Here is a 10090-nt window from a genome sequence, read left to right as displayed (position 1 = left end):
CTGTCTGCCACTGCATTGTCACTCCTAGATGGGCCATGTGTTTGTGCCGGCCACTCGTGTCGCTTAGCATAGTCATCCAGCTACCTCGGTGCAACCTTTTGGACATAAAAACACTATTGTGAGGCGTGAGGTGTTCAGAATAGACTGGAAATGAGTGAAAATTAAGGTTATTGAGGTTAATAATAGCATAGGAGCAGAAAAACCCACAAATTCTGTGATTTTAGCTGTTTTTATGCTTTTTTTTAAAAAAAATACAGATCCAAAACACAAAACCCAGAACCCAAAACACCGAAGGGTGGTTTTGGGAAAACCAATCCAGATCCAAAACATGAAGAAAGATCCAGCTCCAAAACCAAAACACAAAACACGAAAAGTGGCCGGTGCACACCGCTAATAATTACAGACACTGCTATAGACTCTATAAAAAGATTATAGTTACAGACATTGCTATATGCTCTGTAAGTGGATTATAATTACAGACACTGCTATATACTCTGTAAACAGATTATTACAGACATTGCTATAGACTCTATAACTGGATTATAATTACAGACACTGCTATAGACGTTATAAACAAATTATAATTACACGGCTATAGACTGTATAAACGGATTATAATTACAGATACATTTATATACTATGTAAACGGATTATAATTACAGACATTGCTATAGACTCTATAATCAGATTATAATTACATATACTGCTATATACTATGTAAGATGATTATAATTACAGACATTGCTATAGACTCTATAATCGGATTATAATTACAGACACCGCTATATACTATGTAAGATTATTATAATTACAGACATTGCTATAGACTCTATAATCGGATTATAATTACAGACACCGCTATATACTATGTAAGATTATTATAATTACAGACATTGCTATAGACTCTTACCCACCTTCTTTTAGAATGTACTAATTTCACACTTCTTGTGGGTGGGGACTATGGCTTTCATTCAGAGGCGGCCGTACGGTCTACGACCGCACGGCCGCCTCGATGTTAGGCCAGTGCGCATGCGCACGAGGGAGCCGGCTCCCTCGTGCGCATGCATGAGACCCGCTACGACCGACAGCGCCGGTCGTAGCGGGTCTCTTTCCAAAGGGGGCGAGCTGTCGATGTTGACAGCTTGCCCCGTTAGGAAGGCGGGCTGGGGGGGTGGCAGGCCAAACAGAGGCGTTCCCATAGTAACGCCTACCATTTGGGGGAGGCCCCACTGACATCACTAGTGATGTTAGTGGAGAGCTTCCGGCTCTGACAGAGCCAGAAGCTCTCCGGGGCTTACGACAAGTGAGACCCTACCCTAGGGTCTCGTCGTAAGCCCCGATGGTCGCGATGGTCTCTGACCATCGTGACCATCACCGGAGCGGTCGTTAGAGCTGTGGGTGTTAACCCACAGCCTAACGACCGAAACAGAGGCGGGCGGTCAGGATGCAAGCGGCCGCCCAGTTTCTGAGCGACCGCTTGCATCCTCCGACCGCCTCTGAATGAGGCCCTATATCTCTCTAGACCACAGGTTCTCAAACTCGGTCCTCAGGACCCCAAACAGTGCATGTTTTGCAGGTCTCCTCACATAATTACTAGTGAAATAGTTAGCTGCACCTGTGGATCTTTTAAAATGGGTCAGTGAGTAATGATTACACCTCTGCACCTACTGGGTGACCTGCAAAAAGTGACCTGTGTGGGGTCCTGAGGACCGAGTTTGAGAACCACTGCTCTAGACAACCCCTACTTCACAAACAACCCCATCTGTGACAGGGTGCCTTCCCTTCATCTGAAACATATTCAGTTTTTTAAATCCATTCTCCAGATAACAGGTGTTTGGCGCCTCCAGAATCCGACAGACAATACCTTTACTTACTTTTCATGGGTGCATCACTCTTGGTCATGGATAGATGACATTATAGTAAGTGAAACCTTGGTTATGCAGATCAAACACCCTGACATTCACAACATACAGATGTGTCCAGGGGCTGGCTGGCAATTTTTAGCCTGGGGGGCAAATGCAATTAAGTGGCCCCAGGTTTTCTACCTGCCACCCCTGATTGCCCCCTCCATAGCTGTCTTTCACTGCCAGGTTCTTACATATAACACTGATCCACTTGCAGCATACACTGACCTCACAGCAGTCACTGACCCATCTCACTATGGCCTCTCTCGGCTCTCCCCTACCACAATGTGTCTCTTCATGGCCTCCCTCAGCTCCCCACACTTCCCTGTCTTGCTTTATGTCCTCCTTGACCTCCTACCCTGTCTCTCTCCATGGCCTCCTTAAGCTCCCCCCTCCTCCTGTGTATCTCAATGGCCTCAGCTCTCCCCACTCCCAGTGTCTCTCTATGGCCTCAGCTCTTCCCACTACCAGTGTCTCTCAATGACCTCAGCACCCCCCACCCATGTTTGTATTGCTATGACCCTCATCTCCCACCGTGTATCTCTACCATGGCTTCCCTCAGCTCCCTTTCCTGCCCGTGTCTCTCAACAGCCACACATTCCTCTCCTAACCTGGTAAATGCTGGGCTGCTGGCTCTGCTGAGCACCTCATTGCAACGGCGGTGGCTCCTCCTGTATCCTTCTGTGCTGCGTTATATGTCCCAGCGACCCGGGCTGACATCACATGGAGGCGCGAGCGCCGAGACACTGTGGCACAGTGAAGGCTAGTGAAGCCCTCCACTCCACTGTCTCATGTGTTTGAACTGCGGTTGGATGGGAGAGGGACATCGCTGCGCAGGAGTTTCAGTGGGCGGTGCCTTAGACGGCTGGCGGCCAAGTATGTCACTGATTACTCCAGTAGAGGAGGAGTGGCCGTGGAGCATTTATACCTCAGCCTCCCGCAGCTGTTTCATGTACACGCAGAGTACAGCTGCGGGCGGCCCTGAAACATCAAAATTGTACCGGCACGGGGGGCAGATGGCACCCTGCCCCCCGGCCCAGCCTGCCCCTGGATGTGTCCTTGCTCATCTAGCCTCCATATGCCATGCAGTGCGATATCCCTGGCATTAGTAAGCCATCAGGTCCCACCCAGCTCTGCTAGTATCAGGCATATTTTTGTGCTTCTTTAGCTGGGCATCCACTATACAATTATCTGTCAGATATCTGTCCAATCTGGCTGGTTGGAATGAAAACCTGGTAATGTATGGGAGCAAATGCCAGTCGATCATATGGTTTTAAACATGAAAAAAGGACAAAAAAAATTGTTCAAATTGGTCAAATTTGTGTGTTTTAACCAATTTGTCAGAACAACCATTTTTGTCTGTTTTCCAGTGTTTGTGAGCAAATGGCCGATTGTCATTTGCTTCCATACATTACCAGGTTTTCATTCCAACCAGCCAGATTGGACAGATATCTGACAGAAAATTGTATAGTGGATGCCCAGCTTAAGTCTCAATGTGATGCGACTAGGAAACACCGGGAGACTGTGCTGATTAGTTTGACTTTGATATGTGACACTTGTATATCTGTGTGCAAATGAGAATGTAAATGGCACTGGTAAATGACTGAACTTCCTGGAAGACAATCTTGATTACTGGGACAGGCCTACTTTATTTTGGGGTGTGTCCAAAACAGTCTTAGAGGCCCCAAAATTGATAATGTCTCCAGGCAAAAGAAAAAATTGCCTGCACAGTATCAAACTTACACAACTCACTGTCCTATGCTCTGCAGGATCACACGACTTCCCCATCTGCGGCAGAGCCGTAACTAGACTTTTTGGTGCCCTGGACCAGAAAAAGCATTCGCGTCCCTCCCCTGTTTTTGAAATAGAGACATAAGATGTGCACCCAATAAGGGGTGTGGCCTCATGGACTACCATCAGAAATTTTCGGCAGATTCTGGAGCTCCATATGTAAGGTGTCTGACTGTCATGTGAGAGGTGATTGATTTTAGTCCCAGGTATGACAGTATTTTGAAATGTAAATAAAGGAGAATGTGACTGAAGGTACTTGAGCAGGTGGCCAGAAGGAGGGGGGTCAGCCAGGGAGGATATAGGGGCCGCCAGGAGATGCCTGAGATGAAAAAAAAAAAGAGGTAGCTTATAAATAGAAAATTGACAGGTCCAAATGGTGCCCCCTGCCCTGCAGTACCCTGTGCCATGGCACATGTCGCACCACCATAGTTACGGCCCTGCTCTGCGGAATTCTTCCAACCATAATTCCCCATACCATTAAGGTGCCTACACACATAGCGATGTGCTCACGATCCGACCTGAGGCACGATTTCCCCTGAACTCTCCCCAGGCAGCTCCCCAGCTGGTCACGGTTTGGAGTAAAAAATGTCCAATCTGACTTAAGATCAATTGTGCATCCAGTGCATCATGTCCCAGATTGGCAAATCTGCCCTACAGCACGGCAGATCTGAAGATGCGATGTACGACGAGCGGGGACGCACATCGGCATCGTGATCATGAGTAGAAACTCACGATTTGGGCATATTTTACACGATTTGTCGTCACGATTCATCGAAATAGGGTAAATCGTGTAAAAAATCCCCATGTGTGTACGCACCTCTACTAGTCATCAATTCAGTTTTATTTCACAATAAACATTCCATAAAAGTGATGAGAATGGCAGAGGCTGTGGTCATTGTGTCATCTCAGGTGCTATGCACACATAACATAATGTTGAGTTAAGACACAACAAAAGCATTCGATACTGTGGTCAGGCTGCAATTGTTCTCAGGGTTGTCTTAACAGCAGTGTGGGCCCTGGGCAAATCAATGCACTGGGGCTTCTACCCACCCATTCATGGGAAAAAAATGTAAATGGTCAATAAAATGTACCCCCCTGTTGGCCCATCAGACCTCCCACACATGCAGAGAGACTCTGTCTGACTGGTCTGAAGCCAGCGGATGAAGTGAAACTGGGACTGAGGTGAGTACTCACGGCTGTAGGGGGGGAAGGTCGGTGGGCCCCTAGAAGTTTCTGGCCCTTGGGCAACTGCCCAACAAGCCCAATGGAAGAGATGGCCCTGATTGTTCTCTGTTTTATCATACAGAAAATTCATCACCATTTACATAAATCTTAATCATTACCTGTACCCTTTCCTTCAACCTGTATTTTACTAAATGGTCACTGTGGGGAGCTTCTGACTATGTCTTATGGCACACATCAAGGTTGTAGTATTTACCTACTTCTTATTAATTTGGCTATTGATCCAGTTCTATGCTTACTGCAGAACTTTGCACACTTTCAGGGCATAAAGATAAGCTCCAAAGACATAACATTGACAGCATTTGTGAATGACAATCCCCACTGAGTCACTAACTCCCATTTTTCACACTTTAAAGTTGTTCGGGGAAGTTTATGGATTTACTGTTAACCTGACCAAGTCTGTTGCATTTTGTCTAAACTCTTGGGGATTCTATAGCAGTGTAGTGAGTGTTCAATGACATAGATATAATGGGTGCCATTTTCCCTGTGATTTGTACATGCACAGTAAAGATGTCCCCGGGAATAAGGAGTGGGAACCATTTTTCCAGAGACCTGCACATGCACAATAGAGTTTATTGCGCTGCCAGAGATGGAATCTGCACTCGGGCCCTCTCATCTCTTAAACCGCCCCTTGATAACCTGTCAGAATGCTTTAATGGTTAAAATACCAAGAAATCCAATCATTCTTGGTCACTCATCAATGAAATAGATATTTCAAAGCTGGTGAACTCCTTTGAAAGGACTTCTTTCCATTCCTAAACTGACAGTATACTTCAACCAGGAGATCTTTTAACACCATAGCTTTCAAGAAGAAATTGTTTCAGATCATTAGGAGTTATCGAGGTGATCAGACAATAATAATGATTGACTCGAACACATTTTATTTTTCACTGTTCATGTATGTTTAGGTAAATATTTCGTAACATTTTTTATGTAAAGTGTGGTACATAATTTTGCCTGTTAATAAACTTATCTTTATCTTAGACCATAAATGACTGTTTAGTAAATGAACTCCAAAGAAGCAGACCTCTAATAATATCTTATCTTCCCTTCACACTCCAATAGTTTGTCCCTCACTTCTTCCAGGTGCTCACATCCTACTGTTACATGGCTGGGCTACAATTAAATTATTCTTACACACGACCTGACAGAAAACATATTGTATATTTGTTCAATTATCACAATACTTACCACTGACCAAGCCTAGGTACTGTACAAAAATACAATTAATATCTATTAACCCCTTTCACTGTTGCTTTTTTTTCTGCAAACCAGACTGGTGAAGTCCGCCTCTGGCCTTGGTAGACAATGTACTACTTTTCCGGGCCCCCTTTCAGTCATGGAAGTTTCATTGAGTACAACTTAAAAGTTAGGGGACAAGTTACAGTCTCAGATGTATAAAAATGAAAAATGTATTATTTAGTCCTTTTAATCTTGAGAACATAAACGAGGTAAAAGGCAAATTTCATAGTTGGGAGGGATATGGGCAAGCCCCACTCCCACTGGTGCAACTGAGATCTCTTCAGGGGGAACCGGTGACTTGATGGTAAAGTTTTGCAGCAATGTGGTGGTGTACAAGAACATTTCCATAACTGCCAGACTCATTCCAGGACAAATTCTCTTGCCTGAAAAAAAATATGAGAACCAGGAGACAAAAGATGATACACCCAGACCTACCAGTAACACACGGGTGTTACCTATTGCAGATGCTAAGCATTAAATTATCAAATCATTCAGATTTTTTTTTTATATTTGCAGGTTTCAAAATTTTCTAGAAGACCTCTTAGTCAAAGAACAAATTAGAAAACTAAGGGCCTGATTCAGACCCGGACGCTAAGTTGCGATCGCTCACTCTGAGCGATGGTCGTCCATCTGCGCATGCGTATAAGTCGCAGTGCACATGCAAAAACTAGTACTAGCGATCGGATTTTGCTCGCTCGCCCTGAAAAGTCTGCCCAGTGGAATGAGTGACAGATAGCGCCGTTTGAGGGTGGTGACAGTGGAAGGTGCTTGTGAACGGGGGAGTGGATGTGCGACGCAGGCGTGTCTGACCATCAGAACGGAGTTTAATGGGTGTGCATAATTAGCAAAGTAGCGTCATTGACCACGTCACTTGGTTGTCTTTCACCCTGAACTGCTCGCAGTGCTTGCAGGAGGGTAAGGCTACCTCAAGCGCTGCGAGCAGCTCCGATGGCTCTCGTTGTTACCGATTAATCCTTCAAATACTGGAGATGACGTGTGTTGAGAGTGGCAAGGGGGCATCTTTAAACACTTGCGAGCGCAATATGCCGTCGCTCGTTTAGACATAGAGGCGTCCTTACACCGCAAAGAGCGAGCACATGATTTGCATAGACGGCCCCTTTTTGACAGCGAGCGGCCGTAAATAGCGACCGGCTCTGAATCAGGCCCTGAGCCCCATATCTAAGGTGTGTTGGTAATTAAGGATGAGTACGGGATGTCGGCGCTCTGGATCCCGGAGGTCAGAATCCAGACGCCCTCATGCATGTATAGTAGGCTGTTAAAAGTTTCAAATGGTTGATTTTTATAACTTTTAAAAATGAAGCAAATATGATAGCCAGCAAGTGGGTGTGCAGTCAGAATGTCGACATACAGAATGCCGACATTTACCATGTCAACACCAGAATGTCGACAATGTCTGAATGTCAACATTCAGAATGAGAACATGTACAGAATGTCGACACACAACATGTCATTGTCAACATTCACAACGCTGACACTGACAGAATGTCAAAATTGGCAAAATGTTGACATGGTGAACATCCACAGACAGAATGTTGACACCCAATGTTAGGGTTAGAACATAGGTTCTCATACTCGGCCCTCGGTACCCCAAACAGTCTATGTTTTCCAGGACTTCTCACAGGAAAACACGTGGAATAATTAGCTTAACCTTTTAAAATGTGTTAATGAGTAATGAATACACCTGTGCACCGTGTACTGTTTGGGGTCCTGAGGACCAAGTTTGAGACCCAGTGGGTTAGATTAAGGTTAAGGTTAAGATGCAATTAGGGTTAGGGTTATGCCAATGTTAGGGTTCGGGTTAGATTTAGTGTTAGTGTTAAATGAAAATGAAATGAAAAATCACATTGTCAGGATGCCGACTGTCAACATTCATTGGGCAAAATTTACTAAGCGGCGGGTTCTAAACCCCGGTGGTTTGGTGACGGTTTGACGGCAGGTTCTAAACCCCGGTGGTTTGGCGGCGGTTTTGCAGCGGTTTCTAAATGACAGTCCTGTTCTATTCTATTCTAAAATGTGTTTTGATGGCGGTTTTGCAGAGGTTTTGGCCTTAGTAAATTTGCGGATAACAAAACTGCTGCCAAACTGCTACCAAGCCGCCGGGGTTTAGAACGCGCCGCTTAGTAAATTTTATCCATTATGTCATCATTCTGGTGTCAACACTCTGAATGTCGACATTCTGAACATCAACTTTTTATATCACACTCAGCAAGTGTATTTCATGAAATAATAATGTTTTGAGTATGTTTGGGAACATTTAAAAATTTCTCCACTGTGTTTTTACAGATTACATACAAATTAGTAAAGTATTAGGAAATACGCTTGTAACTCCCATCTGCAAGTTCAAAAAACACCGTTCTCATCAATACAACACTTCAACATGTCCTACATTATAAAACCATTATTCTGCTTTCTAGAAAGAATTCCATGAAGTGAATTGTCTTTATTGGCCATATTTTCCTATTTATACACCTCTCAATGGGTCTGATTCAGGTTGGATCGCAAGGCTGCGGGCGCACACAACTGGTCGATGTTTGCGTTCTGCGCATGCATATGCATCAGAGTGCGCATGCACAAGCCGGCCCCTGCAATCGGGAATTCCAACGCGGCAGACACGCAGCAACGCAAAGAAATGATTGATGGGAAGTGTCGTTTGGGAGTGGAGAGGGGGGGGTCAAAGGAACGCAGGCACGTTTGTGCATTTAAAGACTGTTACAGGGGTGTGCATAATTAAGCCCCAGCGACGGTGTACGCAGCCAGAACTCTGCATGGCAACAGGAAGCTTCGCAGGTTGTGCCTCATGTCAAGCCCAACCACAACTATGCGTATGGGTCCGATGCTACTTGATGCTACCAATGTTTTTGCTGACTTGCGGATGTATATAATGGGAAGTGGGCGGCTTTATAAGCTGGGGGGCATCTTGATATAGTGCTGCGATCGTGGCTGCGTGCGATTGCAGACTTGTGATCCGTACTGTATCAGGCCCTATATACAATATCATACATTAGGAGGGGTATTGTCCGCCAGAGGCACTGAACCATGTTCTACAATGGTTACATTAAAGTAAGGACTTTTTCTTAGTTTTCACCTACAATGAAGATGCAAAGTAAAGCCGTGATACAGTATCTCCCATTGAAACTCAACACTGAATATCATACACTGTAGTCACCTATACTGTATCTAGTTTGCGTCTAATTGGATTTGGCTCATAGGGTTTAATAACTATTTCTCAGCTACTAGAACACAGCTTCAGAAGCAGTCTGGGGATCTAGCTTGAAGGGGATAAATAGAGCTGCACCACTCTGCTGGAGGGTCGTCATCAGGTACCGGTAGTCAAGTAAAAGATGGAGCCTATGCGCTCACTCTGAATCAGGGCAGCATTTTTTTTTATGAGAGCCGGACTCCTGGCCGCTCGCTAAGCTCTGGGTGACCACCCACAGCTTTTGCGAGCGGCCAGGTGATGGTCACGATGGTCGCGACCATTGGGCTTGTGACGAGACCCTTGTGGTAGGGTCTCGTCCATCTCGTAATAGAGCCGGAAGCTCACTACTGAGGCCGCCCCCAAACGGCAGGTGTTCCTTCGGGGGCGGTACACCTGTCAAACCATAACATAGGTGTCCTAAGGCGAGCTCAGGGAGGACAGAAACCTCCCGTGGAGCAGAAGGGCCAGCCACCCCCCTGCCTGCCTCCAAAACTGGATGAGCTGTCCATCAAAATCAACAGCCGCCCCCTTTTGGTGCGAGACCCGTAGCGATGGAGCGCCCGTCACTAGCCGGGTCTCGCGCATGCGCACACCGGAGCCGGCTCCGGCATGTGCATGCGCAGTGAGGGACCATTGACCTGCTTGCGAGCGCTATACGTTCGAGAGCGGGTCTGAATCAGGTCCACAGAGA

At 45.8% G+C, this 10090-nt stretch overlaps 1 protein-coding gene across 1 annotated transcript in view; it reads right to left on the bottom strand.

The window, feature by feature from the left end:
- Positions 1-6365: 6365 nt before the first annotated feature.
- The window catches only part of LOC148502817 (cytochrome P450 2F2-like), a 57206-nt gene continuing 53481 nt past the window's right edge, over positions 6366-10090 (bottom strand). Inside the window, exon 9 of the mRNA XM_088449261.1 lies at positions 6366-6562. Coding sequence (XP_088305387.1) covers positions 6366-6562 — 197 coding nt within the window. The remainder of the gene's footprint in view (positions 6563-10090) is intronic.

Source organism: Taudactylus pleione, unplaced genomic scaffold, assembly GCF_031769625.1.
Source record: "Taudactylus pleione unplaced genomic scaffold, aTauple2 ptg000481l, whole genome shotgun sequence".
Lineage (NCBI taxonomy): Eukaryota > Metazoa > Chordata > Amphibia > Anura > Myobatrachidae > Taudactylus > Taudactylus pleione.
The sequence above is the reverse complement of the archived record's forward strand: the minus strand, read 5'-3'. Positions and strand labels throughout refer to the sequence as shown.